Consider the following 23,209-nt stretch of genomic DNA (forward strand, 5'->3'; position numbering starts at 1 on the left):
CACGCACAAGCATGCACGCCCTCTGGAATCCATCTGCTAATGTCACGCACGCATAGCGTCTGTTTCGTATCGTGGCGTACGAATTGCTTATAATTGGACCGTGCATGCGATTATACATACAGCGTCCTCCACGAATGAAAATTCCAAGCAAGGTCTCTCTTCGCGGTGCAGCCGCGTGTTTATTTCGCGTCCATCACGAGAGTACTTGGTGCGTATATCGTGGAGTAGTGTACACGTATAGGTGCACCGCGGGATAGCAGCAAATCAAACGTTCACCACGTTCGAGGTGAACGTAACGAACACGACGAGACACGGGATATGAAAATCGATCCGAAACTACTTGCACCGCAACAACTTGCTTTCCACGCAGCTCTCGCTTTCTCCGCGCGTCACACTCGCCATGCTCACTGCCTTGGAAACAACGCCGTGCCTCCTTTCAATCCTTTACTGCTTCGACCTTTCGATAACTTGCATTTAGTACCGTTCCTTATCTATTCGTTTTGTTTTGAAACAACTACATTGTTACTTTTCCTAGCGAAGCATATCGCAATATAGCAATGCTCAATTCATTCGAACGTCAAATTTATGAAATGCATCGATATACAGATATGTCTCCTTTTTCTGGCATTTCATCGTCGGATAGCATTACCTAGTCATCGTGTACGTTCGTTGACGTCACGCTAATTCGATGTCAATTCCCATTTTGAGATCGCGTCGTCACCGTATAACACGCCGATATACCTTCCACTAGCGTCGGACGTATCGTGCGCGCGGGAAGAGAAAGAACGAGATGACTATACGGTCGGTGCGGGTAAGAAAGGGAGAAAGAAAGAGAGAGGAGTCAGTTGCGAAGAAGTGGGGAGGCAAGGGTAATGCCCGGGAAACCAAAACAAACCAGGCTTCTGTGTGTTGGCGCGTCGATCCGTGGCGTGTGGTGAGGGTCGGACGTTGACCCTTCTTAACACACGAATGCTTTACGCACGAACATGGAGTATACAGGGTGACGAGAAATCTATGGGTTTGTTATGGGGTATCTCATCATGGTCGAAGTTAGGCCCGCAAGTTACGTCAATATGACCGCACCGAGATTAGAAAGTTTTGGCGTAAGTGCGGCGCACGATAAGATAATGTCGCTTGAAAACTCTAAAAACGGCACAATGGCGCACGAAAAACAGTACAAAGTTTCACGCGCCTTCTGACATCCATTTCTTTTATTTTACGAATGGATAGGCAGAAACGAGTGGATATTCAAAAAGGTTTAAGCGTTTTCTACGTTTGGTTTTGAATTTGTGTATTGTTTGTACGCTGCGTACACGCGCGCGTCAAAGCGTGCTATTGTTTACTAAAGCGTGTTTGGAGCGGCATCGGCGATAATAGATGCGCACAAAGAGCAAGAAGTTAGCCTGAGGTCTGTCATTGTTCGACGACGCCAATGTGTAGCAATTTGAACGGTAAAAAATGCACGAGGCACAGAAACACGCTGGAACGGCAGATTCGGCGCAATTTCCAAGCAAGAACAGAGGTCGACGACACAGGGAACACAGAAAGAGAATCGTTCCTAGCACGTGAGAGGGAGGGAGGAGAGCGATGAACATCCGTGAGTCACGATGAAACTGCATCAGGATATTCAACTGTTTACAATGTGCGCCTGGTCAACGAGAAATATGGTATAAAGAGCCCGATTCGCAAATGGAGTAATATTTTCAGGATCCATCTTTGCTCCGTTATCAACATCTGTTTGTTTGTTTTTTTTTTTTTTTCTTTAACGATCGAGATTCGTTGGAAAAATTTGCGATAAATCTCGATTTACCGGTGAGATCGTCGCCATTATGAAGGTCAGCGCCACCATCGAGAACACTGTGAAACGGCAGTTGCTTGGCCCGTAAGAGCAACAGAGAACAATATACGAAGGAAGTAGGACGGAAAAAGTGAAAGACTCAAGAGCAAGAGCGCAGGGGGGAAGCACGGCGCATGCGCAGTCGCGTTGTTTACGTCGCCGAACAGCGTGCGTCTTTGACCAGCGTCTACCCGAAACGATAGAGGACGCTAGCACATCGAAGTAGCGGCAAATCATCAGGCATGATACGTATGTACTTCCTTGCGTCGAGTCTCGATCGAATGTGTCACTTTGTCGTTTGGGTAGACAAACGCGAGCCGACGGCAAGCGGTCGAGATAACGAACGAACGAAAACGATAACGAGATGGGATAAAGACGAGCGACGTGACGCGCGAATTGTCGGTCATTCCCTCCATGCTTATCGTCTTATCGTTGACTTTGACTTTGACACGGGGTACATTCCAGCCATGTTGTAAAAAACCGCCGGTTACCTTGTTCGTGCTTCCGCGATAAAAATACGCGCGCGTTGTTGGTTTGCGCGCGGAGCAGCTGAATTCAAGACGGAAACGAGGCGAGGCTGATTAATCATGGCCGACTCTACTTTGCGTTAGCGGTATACCGGTCGCGGCGTTTGTTTTCTTCGCGTATGTGGGAAACACCGCGCAGATTAGCATAATAATTTGGGATTCTACTTTCTAACGAAGATTAATTAACTCGATGATTATCTTAATTAGTTTGACTCTGTTGTACTTTCTCATTGTTCCGATTCGCTCGATCGAAAGTAACTAAACTAATACGCTGTTACCAACGGAATAATCGAGATCGTAATTAGAACATTAATCATTTATATGATTTATACGATACACAATAAAATTATATTTAGAAGATATCTTTTAATTAACCACGTAAATAGGCGACGTAGAAAGTGAGAGTACTGTTACCGTTTCGCCACGACTAATTCTTTGTAGTTTTTAAAAAATGTTGCATTACGATTAAGCTTCCCCATTTCTACTATTCTTATAAACTATACTTTTATTTTTATAAATTTGAAATCGTATCGTCGCGAAACTATTCCACGTATAAAGCATTAAACGTTCTAACCTAATTTCCTGACTTTACTTTGAAACATAACCGAAACTCGGAGCTTTCTCGCCGGAACGAGTATCACTCCACTGAAACCACGAACGCTTAAGAATTCCTCAGTCGAGCGACCAGTGAACTCGCTGAAATCTCAGCGTGTCCGTTCGGCTGTTCCTTTCTACCTCGTTTTTCGTGGCCACATTCCACACAATTACGTTTCGTTAAGGAACAAGCATCGCTGCGAACCAACAGCCAAAACTGGTAGATACCGTTACTACGGGTAGGAAACATGGTTTTCGTCGACCATGCCTCGTCGTAATTCATTCTTAATTGCTGTACGCCGAGTAACGTTAACGATAGAGATACTCGTGGCCCGTGGACCGCGTACAAGCGTGCACGAGCGTTGGAACGCATTCGGTTGGTCACGTATGAGCATTTTTCTGGCCGAGAGATACGCGGATTGAATCATGGCGAGCAAACGGGCGCACGTTACGCTTTTAAGGCGGTTGTCAGCCTGACAAGCGACGAGTTGTTACCGTTCACTGCGCCTCGAACTCGCGCCAGTTGGCGATTGTTCGGATAGGGACGCTTTTTCAAGGCCAGTGCCGGCTTGCACCGCAACGAGAAATATTTATTCGCGCTCTTATCGCGACAGGCTCACTTGTTATTGCCAAACTGGACGACAATGTTCGTCTGCGCGGCCGCTATCGGACGAGAAAGGTTCAAAATCCAATCTGAGGTCGTGAAACGTACGCTCGATACGACACCAGGAAATTCGATCGATGTCACGATCTGTCTTATTCGGCGCAACGAAACTTTTAGCGTCCTTGAAATAGTTTCACCTCTTCACCGAAATTATTTTGCTCATTCTCTTCTGTGGAAATGTCTAGCTACGTTCGATGATTCACAGCTATCCATATGCCTAATTTCATGAGGATACAGACGATGTCCGTTGATATTTGTACAACTTATTTGTAAGTTTTCGTCTGGTTGAACGGATCTCATTGAAGGACTCTCTTTCATCAATATTTATGGAGCATCATCGTCGGACATGTTAATCCCGGTTACAAAATTTTACGAATCGGTGTTAACACATTTCCTGATTTTAGGGCTATCAGATCGAAAACAGTAAAATTGTAAAGAAACTTTAAATTCAATAGTCTCTTCATCTCGTACTCGATCTGTGATAAAAATTCGCAAACTCAAGTGTTCAACTATCGTGTCACGATGAATTATATATAGATACTCGAAATCTAAATTTGTTAAAAGAAAACATATGAATAAGAAAATAAACAAAAAGAAATTGGAAACAGCAACGTTTATAGAATCCGTTTGCACTTTAAACTTTACGTTGATAAAAATTGGCAAATACAGTGGCTGGCAGAAGCTTCCGGCCACAGTGCGGTATCGTTGCGCTGTTGAGATAACACGTTTTTCAAAGCCTATTGCACAATTATACCGTGCATACTTAACACACAGAACACGATATTCTGGAATTTTTTGCCGAAAGAATTCTATTTTATAATATTAGATAATAAAGTAATCTAACTGAAACCTAATTTCGTATTCATTTACAAAAACAGTCTATAATTAATCAAAGCGTCTTATTAAAAGAAACGCGAATAATTCAAATCAAAACAGAGAACTACGATCTAGCGGGAAATTGTTGGCAGCCATTTACAATAAATCCTCTGTTCAGTTCAAACTTGCCATAGCATTTTTAGTACATTTTTAGTGCATAGCTCGTGGAACTATTATTCACGTGGTCATCGGTTCACGTTTCTATAATTGCAACGAGACTGCGCATGGTTCTTGGAACAGCCGCGAAAAACAAGTCTGATCGGCTTGCACAAGGTAAATCGCGCCGGGCCACGCCACTTGTAAAAATAAAATTCGGTTGTACGTCTGCCTGTTAAACTGTATTTGTCTGTGCGTTGCGCTGTAAATCGTTTTGCAAATAAAACAAGATCGCGAAAGAATGATCTCCGTGCTCGAATTCACGGATGATAAGACCAACGATGTGGTTCATTATCAGTAAATAATATTTGTTGTTTAGGCTGTGAGTATATAGTAGATTTGATTGCATATCGAAAAGATATTGCTACGAGCATGTAGAAAAAAAGGAAGTTTCCACAATCAGCTTTTTTCGAATGGAGACATTGATTCGCGACAGAAGATTATGTTGCAATTAGTTTGTAAACAGTGTTGTAAATCAGCTGCGTAAATATAAACAAGAACAAATTTGATCGCGAATTATATTCAATGAATCGAATAATTAATATCTTACGAGTGTTTTTCGTTGGTCTCGAGTATAATGAAAGACAAATATTTTTTTCGATATATGAGGTCAATGATACTTGGTAGTCTGACAAAGAGTAACGCGATTAGCGATAAGATTATCATGAATTTCCATGTAGATAAATGTGTTTATCGAGTATATTTTAATTTATGATCGTTACCTCTGCAGCTATACACATTGCAATAATAAATTTCTTAAACTCAGGCATAATTACGCGATTCTCGAAATTTTGCAGAAAATAGTTCGAATCGCGTAAAAAACTGAAAGAGCGTCGTTTCCCTTGGCGATAGCTTTTAATGGTGATAGTTTTAACTAGGTTTTTTTTTTATTTTGTTTTGGTTATTTTACAATTTGTCCTTATGGACATTTGGTAAAATGTTATATTTTGTTGGCGAAGAAAAAAAAATAAAATAAAAATAAATATAGCATGTGGGTGGCTACCCCCAGCGGGGTGCCAGCTTCGTTTTTTCTAACTTATATCTTTTATGAAGTTTTAACTAGGTGAAAGAAACGAATTAAGCAGTGGAACCAAGGCCATGTTTTGAAACGTTAGAAGAGGCGATACTAGAATGAGCTGTCGGCTCGTTAATGGCTAGCGTAAAATCGTTGAACAAACGACGAGAAAGAATACGTAAACGTATTTGGAGGATAATATTACCCTAGGCCATGGTTACTTCCCAATTTGATTGGTAAGAGGCGTTCTTTCTTCAAATATGACACGCAATCGATAATTCTGTTCGACTCGTTCACGAGTTCTATTATTTGATACCATCGAATCTTCATTCATCTTTATCATGCCGTTTAATTTTAACCTTAGTTCACCGTTATTTCTGGAGAGCAATTCTTCCTTATTTAATAGGCGACTCTTTTTCAATCTTTCGACTCGATGCTCGAGGAATCACGAAAGATTCAGGAACATCATTGGTCAACGTCAGTGTTCCCCAACCAGACGGATTCAGCATATTCTTCTCTCTTTGTTTGACAAATTTAAATATACCTCCAATCTCATATGACGTAGAACGATCTTTCTCGACAGACAAATTATCTAGCTTTGACCCTTTGCACTTCGAATTTTATTTCAATTTCGTTACCAGCAGCTCCCAACGCTTCTAAGTGTTTTATTTAAAATTTACTTGAACTAAAAAATAAGACAATTTAAATAAATAAAGGAAGAAACAAATTCACTTAAATACCAGTTTTATTCACACTATTGTTGCATTTTGTAATTTTGAAGTGTATGATATATCTTGAAACAATTTCCAAGATAGAATCCTAGTTTTCTTTTTCACGTTTCAGAAAAAAAGGTGGGACTGAAAGAATGACGAGTGAGACTCGATAAAGGAGTTCCTGAGATAAAAACTGATGTCGAGATATACTTGACATAGGAGTACTAAGGGTCAAAGGATATTTACAGTCGATGACATTGGAAAAATTACCATCTTAACAACCACAAGCTTTGCCAGGAAACTCTCTTTCTACGTTCGTATCCAAGTGAACGTGCATTAGCATCACCGATTTCGCTTTCGATGTCTGCTTGCTTCGACCACACAGAAACGTTTCGAAACGTTTCGTCTCCCTGTGTTTAGTTCGAAGTAAACCGTGACTAAATCGAAACGAAAAAAGAGAATGCTTGGCACGACGAACGAACAAAACGATCGGTTGGCCGTTCTGATCCTTTCTCGGTGGATCAGCTGTCCAGGCAGCGCAACGGTCGCGGATTTTGCTTGCCAAGCGTGACAACCATCGATTCTCTATCGCTGTCAACGGCCTTGCCGCGTATCGAACACACCGGTTCTCCTCGGCTTACCGAAGTTGAGCAACTCTCTGGGCGCGGCCCGTCTTAGGACCAGTTTACAGTTAACCGGGCTCTAAGGAAATCGCCTGTCCTCCAATTGCATAAAAATTCCCATTCTTTGAATTCTGGACGTTTAACGCCATTAAGTTAACCCTTAGATGAGCGATTTCCTCTATGTTTCCTATATATTTTACGTTTTGAAGTAGCTAAAAATACACATGTACGTACGTAACGCCTAAAAAATTCATAGATCCTAGAAAAAACGAGGCCTTATAGTTTATCTTTGGAATTTTATGTATCTGAAGATCGTAAATTCGTATTTTTCCATCGGTCTAATTTGCACACAGTTGATTTATATGCAACCTTCGTGTGGAATTTCCTTGATTTCAAGATCGTGAAAGTGTTTCTACATGGAACTATGCCTTTTTGCAGCGCAGGGATAGCCGCTCTATTCAGCCATTGTATTTTCCATAAATAACTGATCCACTGATTGCTTCTGCTTCGTTTGAAATCGTTTTTGTCGACACGAGGATATATAATTTAGGTGTTTGGCGCATGTTAAAGTACGAAGCGGACTCGTGCATCTCGATTTTCATAATCACGATGTCGAAAGGTCGAATTCGATTATATAAATCGAAAAGAAGTTAATAAGAAATCTTAAGCTAATGGCATTAATGGATTAAGCGCAACGTTTTAACACGTGTGCCAAGTAGGAAATGCAAAACGACCGAATGCTCGTGGATAAATTTCACGCAGGTTAACCGACTACGACGGCGGCGTCGAGTAAAAGGGAAAACGCATTTCTGCCCGTGCCACGAACCATCGTCGTCGTCGTACTTTCCCCTTTCGCGCGAGCATTCCTCTTTCATAAGTTCGTTTCACGGACGAACAAGTCCTCGCTGGATATGTGACTTTCCGACCCGAGATCGATACGAGAGAAAGTTGGCCGATTGCGATTCGATCGATGTCGAAAGTGCGCTTACGTAAAACGCGTTGACGATTGGGAATCGCGCGCGATTTTCTGCGTCCGCGCGTCACGCATTTCGCGCACACTTTTTGTCAAGGAAGTATTTATTGGATCGTTAACCTACCGTACTTGGTTCTCTTCAACGAAGCTCGTTCACGACTCGCGCATATCGCGAGGGGAAACGTTGAAGCGTTTTATGAAATTTGACGTGGTTTGGGTGGTTTTTAATTTCCCCCTTAAAGAGCGAAATTGAGCTTGATATTGACTTTGAAAACTCGATATTCACGATACATACTTGACATCTGAAATTCGAGATTCAGAAAGCGATTTGAAATTCGAATTCTTAAACGAGAGTATTAAAGTAATCTTAAATTCGAAACGATATTTTAAATAAAACGTTCCAAGTTGGAACATTCGAATTGAAGATGTGAAACTTGAAATTTCAAATTCACTAGGCGATTTTTTATCATAGACGTGTCGTTTAACAGAATATTTCGAATGTACGTTAATAACGCGTAATACAACGTAACATGTATCTATGCGAACGTTATCACGCATTATACACGTGGTAGCGATCTCACAGAAACGCCCCACCACGCATACCAAAGCTTCTTAACGCATCACCACTGATCAGGAACATACACTTGCATGGTTTCGTTAATTTTCCCAAAGATCTCCTCCGTTCAAATTTCAAATTTCAAATTTCAATCGCTCAAAAGCCATCCTGACTTTCGAACGTATTTCCAGCACCCGCACCTTTTTCATAAAACACAGTCGCCCGCTCTTTCGATTATCTGTCAATAAGAATGCAAGAGCCGAACCGCTCGAAATCGAAGCGCGCTGAACCATCGTCCCATCGGATCGATCTGTGGCGTTAATCAGGCGGATCGATCCGTCCAGCCAAGGCCCTTAAGAGCTTTAATTGCTCGCCTTCGTCGTTCGAGGTCAAGGTAGAGTCCACGGGGACGATCGATAGCACGCCTGCGCGCGATCATGCTGCGTTTCGCGCGCGCTGCACAAGATAAGAAGCTGTCCCGACACGGATCGCACAGAAGAACACGTGATATTTTCCTTGAGCAAGGTTTACAACACGATCGCGAAGGGAAACTATGTTTCAACGAGTGTAGTTCGATAGAGTAAAAGTATCTCTACGCTGAAGTAAATAACGTGACAATTTTTCGAACTCGTCGTTTCGTTCGCTTCGCGGACGTTCGTTTAATACTTTGACTGCTTGTTGGTCATATACGACCGGCCACGGTTTCTCCTGTGACGACACGGTGGTCACTGATGACCGGAGCGCTTCAACTTCTTACAATTGTAAAAATTGAATGAAACTTGACAGTGGGGGCATTTTGAATGTAACCGATAAATGGAAGATACTTTGAAATGAAAAGTGCCCCATTGAGCAATTAAACATTTTTATTAGAACATCAATAAAAAAAAAAAAAAATGAGAACAAATCTTGCATCTAACGGTGCACTGTGTTTGCATCCATATATTTGAGGGGTAATTTACGAATATTATTATAAACACAGCTTAGAAAATAATCGTAAATGATGCTTTATAACTATATAATTGAAGTTAGAAGTGAGAACATACTTTACTATTATATGTAGGATGTGCAAATACTGTTTACTAGTATCTTATACACGTTTTAACAATATATTCTGGACGTTTTGCTTACGACGAAACAACGAATACGAATGGTTTGTTGAAATAAACGAAGCCTTGTTATAATATGTCGCTATCAACTGTTAGCAAGGCGTCACAGTAGTCACCCGTGACCACCAATAAGATAAACGGTCCATTGGGAAAGAATTTTGTCTTACATCATCAATTTATTATTATTGTGCCATTATATGCTTTGAATAATAAAAATATTCCCGTGGCGCCCTGAGCGAAACACGTGATTTTGGTGTGGCAGTCAAAGTGTTAGAAGGTGCATCGTTTCTGTTCCGAAAAAAGAGATTCAGAGTTTCTTTGTTAAAAACGAACGAAACTGATAGAATAAAGGACAGACGATCGTAGACAGACATGCATAGAAAGATTAATGTAAAACGGTATGTTAACGAGTGCAACGAAAGATAGAAGAGAAGAGGGAGAAGCGAAAAGACAAAGAGGGAAGGTGAGAGATGAGGTGGATCAACGAATCTAATTTGAAATTAGGACTGTTCATCCTGGAAAGTAAGTTTGTTACGGGCGTGCCTATCGAATAGTATAATATTTAACTAGAAATTAATTAGTCGGTGTATCTCGATGATTAAGAGGATAGTTTTTGTTAGTTTGATTATACTTTTCCAAGCTGTAGTCCTAAGCGAAACATGTGATTTCGGCGTGGCAGTCAAAGTATTATGGAAATAGACAAAAGTCAAAGGCAAAGGAAAAGAGTCGTTAAGGCAAATGGGATGGCGTATATCGGTGCCGAGCATCGTGATCGCTCGTTAAGGAAGCCCGGGGCCGGACCGACACGTACGTTCGGCGCGCGCGTAAAAAAACACCAGGCCAGGACCTAGGACAACTCGCCGGAACCGTATCTCATCCCCACCAGGGGACCAGCTGTTCGGTAACCAGCTGAAATTCGCAATGGTGCGGCGCTTTGGCCTTGACTTGTCTCTGCCTCTCGCTGCCTCGACAGAAAATGTCTAACGAGGTCCTCCTGCGAAATGAGACACGAAGTAGAAGAAAAGAGAGAGAGGAGAGTCATTCCGAGGCCTCTTTGGTTAGTCGATCGACTTGCCAGTCCAACTACGTACGCACCTGCATACACGTGACATCGTTTGTCATACGCGTAAAAGTCGTACCTGTCAAGAAGGAGACCGGTTAGACGCGTTCGCGGCCCGAATGTTAATCTCATGCTTGGACTTGCGTTCTTTATGTTTTCGTTTATACAGGGTGTTCTATTAACCTTTCAGTAATATGGTAATAAGTACTCGTTGATAGAGCGAGAGATAAATTTGCGAGTTCTAGAGGCTAACTTTGCGTTAAAGCATTTTTTTGCAATTTTTGCGGTAGATTTATGTTATGCAGTTCTGTTTCTTGACATTGTGAATGTAAAAGGACACTTAAAAGATTCGATAAATATCTTTTTCTTTTTTTTTCCCAATACTTTCTCACCCAGACTCTACAATCTGATCAAATTCAAGGAGATCGAAGTATTTGTAAAATTATGATAAACTATGGCAATTTTTTGTTTATACTATGGAAATAAAATCTGGGGAAAAAATTACTATAAATAGGAAGCTGAATGGAAAGAAAACGGTACAATAATAGAAAGCGATAGTAGAGTGATAAGGAAATAAGATAAGACCTAAGTCACAGGTGTATGCATAATGTTATGTAGAACCGCATACATCTCAGACTTGTAATATATAATTAGTAAATACGATGATATCGATGATTATGAAGGATATATGCGTACGAATGTCTTGTAAAATGTGTATAAATTTCTTGAAAATCCCGACGAACCTTTACATCTAAGTATCTGTTATGAAATACCAGTTATCTAAACTAGTAAGAAGATTCATTGCAGATCGTAACTCTTATACAATCAATTATGTAACGTGCAATTTTGATGTTGATAAAAGATTACGAACCATAAAACCAGATACGTCTAATTGAACATGTTGATAAGAATTATTAGGTGTATTAGCAGTACTAAAAAACTTATGACTTCATCTTACTGCTCTTCAACGAATTTACCAATTTAATCGTTTATCTGTTCGTAATGTTGATCTTTCACCATTTGACAAGTTCACAAGGAATAAACGAATGCCAGTGACTCCAAACCCGCCCATTAAATATATCGATTCGATTTCGTCTACCTATGAACATTTCTTCGACGACGAAAGAAACACTTACGTAGAGACATACGTATCGATCAACGATATTTACGATATAATTGATAGAGTTTTTCGATAAACGTAAATCGTACCGATTAGATGCCTCGCTACATACAGATGGCAATTCATATAATAAATACATATATCTCTGTGTTAAAAAGAAAAGCAAATAATATATTTATCGCTTACAAAGCGCAATGAGAAGCGCAATGTCGCAAAACTATGTCAATTTGTCAAAGATTGGTTATTAGACGTATAAACGCCGTCTTTCTTTGCGCATAAGTAAATAATTGGGTCCGGCTGTTCTTAACAGTAAGCGAAACGAGTTCGAGTAGTATAAATCGGCGCTTGGTCAGACAGACGCGACGACGGAAGAAAAGACGGTTGGCGTACGGAAAGAAGCGAGTTGCCGAGTTTCACGCGCCAACGCAGGATTAAAATGAATTCCACGATGGAAAATAACGTCACGTTGCGGCGTTCTTGTTCCTTCCGGCCCGGCCGGCTACCAGTTTTCTAATGCTTTGGTACATATACCACGTGCACGCGGCACTCCCTACTTCTTCTTTTGCTCATTAACTCGCTACGTCAAACCTCGCAAGGCCGACCAAGCTATAGTTTCCAAGGAGATGATCTACTGTATATACATATACATATACATAGGCATCACACGGCCTTCCCAGAAACTTGCACGCATTGTGTCTTCGCCGTTCGCATTCCTCCTTCCTTTGCAACTAACGCTGACGTTAGGATCGAGACGATCGAGAAGCCAATTGGCATGGCATGCGCTGTCAGAAGATAAATCAGCGATCTATGGATTTTCTATTGTACTCTGTTAGATCTGATTCAGTGACGTACTTGTTACGTTATAAACGAGCGTTTGTTTCTTGGAAAGGGAGTTCCGATCTTCCTCAGTTTACATGAATATTCGTGTTTGTCTCAGTGGTAAAACGAATAGACTGGTAAATAGTAGAACATGGAAATGGAAGTTGAAGTGTCCAGTGATTATGTCGTGTATCAACGATACATCGCGATGATCATCAGCCAGTGCATTTTTATCGTAATATTTTAGAATAGAATTATCCATTTTAATGGAATAGAAATATAATAAGTTTCGATTAAGGTAGATGAGAAATATTTGATATCTATTCTAGGGACAAAATTGCCACGACTATTTTTTATTCTACAAAAATAAAATTATCGATTTCTACGATATAAAAGCTATGCTTTTTTCCTATCGTGTTATATTCCATATCGTATCACATTCATTATGTCCAGGTAGATGAGAAAATTTGCGTTTGATTTTGTGATTTATGAGATTAGGATACTCTACTATACTGTGAAGCTAAATAGTATAAATTAACACGAATATAGCGGAAAATCATTAAACATTTAAATTGCTCGCATAAATAATTGTTATATAGGGAAAACGTGTTTTTTTTTAATTCATTCTTGTTTTGATCGTTGATAGACGATCATACGTAGTTATAATAATATTTTCAATTCAAATAAAAATCACGACATTAATTGCACTAACTTTATCTGAAATAAAACTTTCAATTAAAAAGATAAACATCAAATATGAATTAACATATCTAGATCGATACTGTCATTATTGATTTTATTAAAAATCGACATTATTATTTTTGTCGTTCGTTATTGATCTATCGGAACAATTAGATTAAAATATTTTGCCTGGAAAGCTACAAATCTAAACTAATTCTACAACGATCTTCCTCCCAGATTTCATAAATTCCAAAAGATCCTTTCCTCTCTATTTTCATCTCATCTTTATCCAACCTATGACTTTACACGCAGGATGATTCAAATTTTACAAAAACAAAAAGGACGATCGATTCGACGTAAATTTAAGGAGGTCGAAACGACATTGTCCCACGAAATGAACGCATATGCAGTGATACAATTCAGAATCTACGTCCAAACACTATTTCGAAAAAGACAAAGATTTTTCAACGAATCAATGCTATCTGTCCTCGTGCACGAGTCAAGAATACATTATCTTTAATCGGATCTAAAAGGAAACATTATAATCACAAACATATACAGCGTCTAACAGTACTATCCACGTGATATAACTGAGTAAAGTGCCAAACATAGAAACGATCTAACACGCGGAATCTGATCGACAATCAAATCGCGTCGTCTAATTTTGAACGTGCTAATTTTAGAATCGATCATTCATTAGCATCGCTTTAAATACACGTTGACATTAAGAACGTTGAACGCGTGGCTCCGTGAGTCGTTTGACGATCGCAAACGATATATCGGAGGATATGTAGCACAGGCAAAAGTCGTCCAAGCGTTTCGATCATGCAATACAGAACTCGTTTTACGTGGTTGTATTTTCAAGCAGCTGATAGAATATGCAATAGAAGGAATCGAATGCATTGCTCGTCGAAGCTCGAAAGCATTGAAACAAAAGAGAATCGAGCGTGTTTCCTAGTCGCTTCTAATGTCGGTGTCATGGTCGCAGACACTTATGTCACGCGACGTCAGCGCTTTGTGTATATTAACAATACAGTCATTTCAGATTTTAAATAATTACTCGTAATACGAAAATTTTGAATCGCTTCAAAAAATTATATCGTAATCTTACATTAGGAAAGTTCCTATTAAAAACGCCACATACACCTGTTACACTTTGACAAGCTTTCAACTTAAATTCGATACAGGAGCGATAGAACATTCTTGCAAACTCGATGAAAGGTGACCACGAAAAATTAAAGCGAAAGATGCAAAGTTTGGCGAAATAATCGAACGTGTACATCGATATTCAAGGGAAACAAAACAAAGGAGTTGAAAAGAAAAATAAATTGGTTAAATAGGTTCGATTCTAGTTCTTGGATAACGCTTTACCACGAAACAGCCACTTTCCTCATACCTACATTCGCTGAAAACAAATAATAAACTACAAGCGTTTAGACGAGCGTAACTATTGCGTAATTCGTTAAGAAGAAGAAAATCATTCGGTGAATACCCATACGTTTACAAACACCACTGTTATTGTAAAATCAAGAACGTTCTACACAGTTCCACGTATAAATTCGCTGCGGAAGAATTACTATGTTTTTATCCACTTCGATGCAATCGATTCATCGGCGACGAAGCAATTTCGATCCTTCCGATGAAACATTTACGACGACTCTATTTAACACGACCGCAAAATATCTCGATACAATCGATATATCAAGCGATACAAAGAAAATGTTCGTTCGTATAATCGTCGAATTCTTTTCATTCTCCCCGTAAACGAAGAATATATCGTCTACTTCCTGCCCTAGTTAGGTTCCTTGCTACGAACAAATGTAAAATTAAAGAATAATTTGGAAGAAAGATGATCACGAAATCAACGTCGTATCGTATATTATTATATAACGTGATACACTGGTGGCGCTCGAAAAAGGAACGAAGCAAGGAAGAGAATTAGAATGTACGATTACACGTCGGGCGCGATTCTAATCGGCTCATCGTTGTTGCTGGGCGCGCGGAAATATGTACGACAGACATTACGGTGAACGTCAAGTTTACGCAATGTTATTACGTAAGACGGATGGACGTGTCACAATACGACCCGACGTCCCAGAGCTTCAGCCGTATGTACGCATACCTATGTACGCCGTTGGCAATGAATCGGGCCATCCACATCCGTGTTCGTTGGGGTACGTCTATCGAATTTTTACCAAGTTTGTGACAAATAGGTTCAAATACGAATAGGAACATCGCAAATAGGGTGGTATATACTTTTATTTGCGATTTGCTTCGTTCGATCGAAGATTCATTAATTTCTGTTATTTTTCGGCAAATACAAATTCTCTGGTCTGGTAAACGCTTAACCGAAGGATTGAATCGGGTTCGTATGAGGCGGAAGTGTTCGGAATCGCCTTTGACCGTCGATATTCGCAACAACACCATTCCGCTGGAACATTGGTTGCGAAACGCGATACAAAAGGCGAATTCGCGTAATTTTTCTTTTGCTCGAGTTATGCAAACGGCAGGTGGAATTACGTAATTGAGTGACAGGCGAGTTGGGCTTTCTACAGAGATTTTACAGGCAAATATTGCGAGGCGAGAAGCGAGCTTAGCGCAACGACGTAATTTCGTCGCGTTAGATATATTTTTGGATTCACCGGGGAAGATGCAGTTGACCTTGAATCAGCCACGGCACTGACTTATCGAATCTAACTACGCGTCGAATTTATGGGGGGATACTCGCTCGTACGACACGTTCGCCGAACAGCTTGGCTCTGAAATTAACGTCATTCGCGACGGCCACGATACGTCGCATATGCTGCTATTTTTGCGTCAAGCTGTCTGCGATTCTCGTCAACTGAAATTTCCTCTATCCTCCGCGAATTGCTATTCTCATACATCGCGAAAACTTGAAGAGGTTAATTCTGAAATACCATGTCTATATATCATATGAACTTTGTAACCCTTTGTTATTACGAGAATTGTTATTTAAGCCTTTATGAGAATTTATTACGCTGCTATATGTATTTTGCTATACTATACTATACTATACTATACTATACTATACTATCAAAGGGAAATTATTGCCATTGTTATTATACTAGAAACTCGTAACTTATATAACTTTCAAAATTGTACTAGTAATATTTATTCGTGAATATCAGAAAGTTTGGAAATAACTGAAACAAAAATGGGTGGGAAATGCAGTAATCCGCCAGGGTAATCCATGGTTAAATAGAAACTTCCTGGGTTCACACCGCGCATTCTGTAAAGGGATAGAGACGTTTACGTGCGTGGAATCACGCGCACGATCGTTTAATTCCAATGAAAAGTGAACAGAATACCGTTGTACGCGTACATAAATTTACTCCGGCCTTTTGCTCTTTAAAACGAATTGAATCAAATGAAACGTTTATCCTACGCTTTCGTTTCGGCCTAACGTTAACGTTGTCCCACGGCTTAATTTTAATTACAACGGTACACAGAGGCATTGAACAGGTACCAAGGTTTAGTAGCTAAACATCGGTCGCTGTTTTAAAATATAACACCCATTTAGCGTCGTACAAACCCGAGTATAGAAACAGAGTTAAATCCTGCTACACCCTGGTACACTGTCCCGTGTCGCATTCGAGCCGCAGCATAAACTGGCATAAGAAACCAATCATCGTCTACATACGCACGTCCATTTGGATCGTGCAATAGCCCGTTAAACGATTCCCATCCATCCGCTATCATTCATGGATCGGCGCGCACCGTCTCGGACGTCGAAACGTTCAACGTCCAAAAACGTTGCAGCGGCGTGGCACGCGCGGCTCGAGCGAAGCCCACGCGCAACGTTCTAGGTTCTAGGTCATTTCGTGGCCCTCCACCTCTGCCGGCCTAGGAACCAAAGGGTGGCAGGCGAGTGGGTGGAATGGAAGGAAGGTTGGCCGTCGGGACTCGCGGGCCTTGACCATCGCACGCCACGAATTCATTTGGAATACGTGTAATGGCGACCTCCCTCTTTTTAAGTCATCGTGCTCGTGGTCGTGGTCGTGGTCCGATCAGAGAAGAAGAGCGTGTAGCGAAAGAACAGGGAACCGCAGCGCGCAACTAGAAATAAATCTTCCACCGGTGCGCTCTATGCGTCTGTGCGCGCGCGCGCGCTTGCTCACGTGACCGCGAGAGCAGGAGCGCGCACACAGTTGCATTCGGCCTGCACACGGATATTGTTTCGCGCGCGTGCAGTCAGGGCCACGGTGACCTTAACTACCTTCCCCCACCCTCGCCCGCCTGACCCCGCTCCTCCGCACGTCCCACACCGCTGCGACGCCGTTGGCAGCGGGTGGTGGTAAGGAGGGGAGCGGCGGGAGGAGAGGCACGTGCCGTCAGTGACGTCACGTGGTGTGCACTGCAACGCGGTGCAATGCCGGCGCCGGTTCTCGCTGCTTCACCGAGATCTAGGTCCATGCGGAGGCGTGCGTCGCGTTGGCGATGTTGGTCCGCGCAGACGCGCCCTTTTCGATACTGAGAATGGGGGTGGGGGAAGGTATTATCACGGGATTGGAATTGATCCGGTGAAATGGAAATCACGAAAGTTTTGGCAATAAGTATCCGCGGATGGAGAAAAGAGCCAGGGAAAACGATCGATGAACGAGTGAGCGTGCTAAGGTGAATGAAAGTTATTCGTGGAGCATGGCGACTGGAATAGCTTCTAGACCTTCGGCGTAGGAATTGTGGAGCAGGACATGGGATTGCGAGATATGGTGGGATAGAGACGTTCTTGGAAGAGTTTGACGAGGGATGCTGAGTCGAGGAACGTTGGATGGTGTGAATGAAGCGTGTTTGGCTTAGATAGAGAATTATGCGATTACTGAGATTATTTCGGTTTCCTCTAAAGATAGTCGAGAAAAATGGAATTGTTGGTGGTACGAGTACTCCTGCGCAGTTTATTTTTCGCATTTTTATATCTTCATCGAATCGTTAATCAACGTCGTATTTCTAGATTATCAGGATGCATGATTATCTACGTCGTCCTAACGAGCAGCGGATCTTACGTCTCTTCTATTTCTGTTTCCGGTGGCTCGTTCTGCGAATAAATGTCGACGAAATGTGCAAGATTATGGTCCGATGCTCCGCGATAACGTCAATGTCATGCAATCGTTATCTGTCGAGACATTAGCGCCATCACGGCGAACGTGATTAGAGCGAATGATTTCCAGACAAACAGATACACAGTGTCCCCAGTGATATCCTTTCCACACACAATGCAACGTTTGAATAAATTAGAAGTAGCTCTATACCACAGAGAATATGCTAGAGAGAATACCAGAAAAAGTTTGTATAAATGTTTAAATACTTCCGTGAATATATATATATATATATAAATTAATATTTTTGAACAAGCATAAAATAGTTATTCAGGTATCTGTTTCGATAAAATATGCAGTCGCAGAGGTTCAATCTGGACGAATTGGAAGTAGCGCTTGAATTTGGAAAATCTATTTTCGATGTTCAGTTACAAATGGCCATTGCCCTTGCTGTATTATAATCTGGGCGACACAATTGGACGTAAATTTCATCGCATCTTAAAAATAACACTAACGAATTTCATTCGCCTTACTCGTTTTCAAGTAATTTCGAAAAAGATCGTACAACTGGAAGAATTGCCAGTCGTGAAACGCACGACAGACGATTCGTCAAACTCTTGCATTTATCAACGACAATCGCGAATTCCATTTTCACACTCGTCATACTATCCTACCTAAAGCCCTAACAAAACCTCGATATCAAACCCGAATCCTAAATCCAATGCCGAAAACAAATTCAACCTAACAAAACCTGAAACGGTTTCATACTTGAAACATCGACTTGTAGTAACTATAGTCGTCGACGTCTGTAGAGATCGAGGGGAGCACGAGGAGGAACATCGTGACATGGTCGCAATAGTTGCACGGATCGACTGCAACCGGCACTTCCTGGCCGTCCCTTGCCCCTATACCTCTTCCATCGAGAGCTTTCCTGCTCATGGACGCCAATATGGGAACGGTACATGGTCGGAACGAACACGAGTCTAGCTTAGTCGTAGAGAAGGGAGAAGCCTAGCCCGACGACCTTGATCGTCGACTACGCGGATATCTCTGTTCTCGAGTCGGTCAACTGGGTCAGGTGCGCGGTCCGGAGAAGCACACTTCTACACACCACAGGTGGTAGCCAGTGAAAGTAGTCGAAAATTATGCGCTCGATCGCGGATCTGCCACGCGAACGAACTCGAACGGTACTTGGGCCAGGTCGACGGTTCCTCCTCCTACTCCGAGGCCAGTTGAATGGACAGAAGTCGACTTTGCGGTCGGTGAAAGTAGCAGGAACCTTCGGCTAACTGGGTTACGAACGCTCTCCGTGATTGCAGAGATATATCGGCCTCTTGGCATTTGCCGAGACGGCCTCGTAAAAGGACGGGACGTGATCGAAAGCTGAACAGCTTGGCAGTCAGGGTATGTGAGCGATGTGGACGGTGAGCGTTCGTTGAAAGTAAGGGGAGTCCCGAGTGTTTAGATTGCGTGGGAAGAAGCTTCGAGTATTAATATTGAGACGGATGAAGATTTAGGTGCTAGGTTTGAGTAGAGAGAGAAGCGGATAAGGGGATGATTTGGATATTGAGATGGTGTAGGAATACTTTTGAATATTAATGTGGAATGAGAGAAAGTTTCGAGTGTGAAATTGTCTGAGATTCGCGTGCTAGAGAAACGATTTTGGATATTTAAATCGAACAAGGCGAAAGTTACGGGCGTGAAAATTGAGTAGAATAAGGCTCCAAGTAACAAAATGTAATGGAAGAAAAATTTGAACGCTGATTAGATGGAAACTTGGAGCGTCGATATCGCGTAGGAAGAAACGAAAGCTGAAAACAAGACTCACCTGTTCGGTTTCGTAGACGGCGGTGTTGACTGGTCCATTCTCGATGGGGTCGCGGCTTGCTTTCGCTCGAATCTGAAAAACCACGAAGGAATCGAGTTAAGGCGAGAGAGGCGATAAAAGGTCTTTCCGTTAATCGAGGCTCGACCCGGTTATTTTCAGACCCGGTCAGACCCATTTTCCGCCGGCAACCGCGTAACGACGCGTGCCTAAGTTTAGACCACGGCGATAATACCTCAAGGTTCAACTTGTTAGCCATCTTACGAAATTATCGAAAATCACCGCGCGTGTTTACATCCTTGGCTCTTGGTCGAGGATTATGTCATCGGCGTGGACTTGGCAAAGGACTGAGTCGTCCGAGCCGATGCATCTGTTTCTTTCGCCAACCGTTAGTTACTATACAACTATATATATAAACACACCTATGAAGGATGTTCGATAAAACGTTCGTTGCAATTCTTCAAACGACAAAAAGATATTTCGAGTAGAAATTAGCATCGAATCGATAATAGACCGCGATATAGGAAATTTTCGAAAAGTTCATTTTTCACGATAATGATGCAACCTCTGCTGCAGATAAAAGTTACGGAAGTAAAGATTTTTTAACGACGAGCGAATAAAACAGGTTTGGCCTATCGGTATTCTATATTCAATCCTAGTCTTGTTACTACCTACATATCGTGTTACATCAAACAGTTCTTTACTTTTACTTCTTTTCATTCTCTTCGTTCAACCTTGTTAGCATTCCGTGTACACGGTGCCTGTTCTTAATAATCGGAGAATTCGAATTTCCTCATCAAATATCGTCGCTCGGAATCACGATCAGGATTTAATCCACTCTATTCCGTTCACTCGGCATTCCGACACATACTTCCCCAGGTTCTGCGCGCCTCTACAATCTGCACTCGTTAATGAAAAAATCTTGAATTTTAATATCAGATATCTTTTATCAAAAATGTTAATCGCGATTTAATTTATTCCCATCCAATCTATGTTATATGTTGTATATACATGTTATATATATATATATATATATATATATATATTAAAATATATATATATATAATATATATATAAATATATATATATATATATAAAAATATTTACGTTCTTCAGTTATTAATTTTATAGCCATTCAATATTACATTTATGCCATTATTCGTATAGATAATTAGCTAAATATTTTGCTGGTTGTGTTTCAGGTTCTAACCGCGGGGTATTAACACTAGAACTACCACATCACTCAAATTGATTGGTTTTACAATCTTATTTTAAAATTCCTACTTTGTGTTATATCTTTTTCCCACAATGATGACTTTCGCAACGATAACTAAAAGAATAATATAACGAATTTTATTTCGTTTTTATGTATACAAACTGAAAATAATTTTGTATCAAGGCTACTTATACCAACACTAGTCAAAATAGCTGGTACTTGTCAAAGTGTAAAAGTCAAAGTGTAAAACTCTCCACACGTTCTTCAAATTTTTACTACGTATCATTCGATATGATGATATCAGTTATCAGGAAAATTCCGGATCGATCGCTAGATCGAATCGCAACATTAGAAATACCGCACAAGTCAAAATAACTGGCTCTATAATTTTATAAATATGCCAACCCTTGTTTAGAGATCATGGATTAATAATATCAAAAATGTACTATGTAACATGGAATTCCTTCTGTAAGAAAGTAATAAATCAATAAATATAAAAATATTCTATTACTACGTATTTTTTAAAGACCAGTCATTTTGATTGTTTCTGATAAAGATAGATTCGTGTTAACTATCGGTAGTTCTAGTGTTAACAATTGAACGAACATACGAATGCCCTTTCGTTGCCTATTCTACAGAACAATCATGATTTCAATTCGCTGATAATCCACAATTTTAATATATCAAAAAACCCTTACCATGAATCACTTGTATATTAATTAATCTCTGTTTAAATTTGTCGAATTAATTCCTCGTTTGTCTTTCATCTTATCTATTAACAGTGTAAGCTGTAGAAAATTACATGCGGTTGGGAATTTATTTGGTCAGTATTTAAAAATGTTGATCAAAGATATAGATAGTCTGATTACTATCATGAATCAGATTCTTTCTATTTCTAGCTATTTTACATTACGATATTCCTCTTTACTCGTAAAGTGACATTAAACGATCGAAAAAAGTGTATTTATCGTGTTTGCCTGTGATCGTCGAATAAAGAGAAATAACATAGAAAAATCAAAATACACGTTACGATATTCAGGAAATTAAAAGCAAGATATACGTTACGGAATTCAGGAATTAACGACATTTTATTCAAGTTTTATTCCGTTACGATTGTCTACGAATACATAAATTTGCATAAATATTTATATCAAGGGTTTCTCACGATATGTAACGATTCCAGTGGGACTCTTTCCGGATTCTCGACTCGTAAAAATTCAACCGCATCGTTCGGCGGGTTAACGGTGCGATCCGATCGTTAGATCGCAGGTGGAGGCCGCAATGGATCTAAATGAAAATCTAAGCGCGAGATTCTCGATCGTTCGAGCGTGGCCAGACCGTTATCGTCGTGCTCTGCATTCAGACGTTCCCAGTGCTTTCCTCCTTTTTCTTTCTCTTTTCTTCCTTTGACGCCACAGTGAAAACGCGTCTCCGCGACTTTCGTCGTTTCGTAACGGTGCGACGCGTTGATCACGATTCCAAAGAACGAAGCAAGATAAAGAAAAGCGGCTGATCGATCGTCGATTTTTCGTTTAGTCATCACCTAATCCGGAAGAAATCTCGATATTTTCGTGTTTAGTAGTTTCTAACTTTTATTCTTCTCTTCTCGAATATTATTTGAGTTCTATTACCTTAGTTGTTCTTCCTACTCTACCTAAACTTTCTATTTAACTATTCTTCCTTCAATAACACCGACAAGTAACGTAAAAATGATATTGTAAAATCATGTCAAAGCATATATTGGTTTATTAAGATAACCGATGATATGTGACACATAGTTACGTAACAAAAGAT

At 40.7% G+C, this 23,209-nt stretch overlaps 1 protein-coding gene across 2 annotated transcripts in view; it reads right to left on the reverse strand.

Annotated features, from left to right (window-relative positions):
- Nucleotides 1-23,209, reverse strand: part of LOC132905697 (zinc finger protein 395) — a 92,309-nt gene that overhangs the window by 9,220 nt on the left and 59,880 nt on the right. Inside the window, exon 5 of one of the 2 annotated variants that reach the window (XM_060957277.1) lies at nucleotides 20,203-20,274. The exons of the other annotated variant lie outside the window; for it this stretch is intronic. Within the exon in view, the coding sequence (XP_060813260.1) occupies nucleotides 20,203-20,274 (72 nt within the window). The remainder of the gene's footprint in view (nucleotides 1-20,202; nucleotides 20,275-23,209) is intronic. 2 annotated transcript variants of the gene reach the window in all.

Source organism: Bombus pascuorum, chromosome 3 (assembly GCF_905332965.1).
Source record: "Bombus pascuorum chromosome 3, iyBomPasc1.1, whole genome shotgun sequence".
Taxonomy (NCBI): Eukaryota; Metazoa; Arthropoda; class Insecta; order Hymenoptera; family Apidae; genus Bombus; species Bombus pascuorum.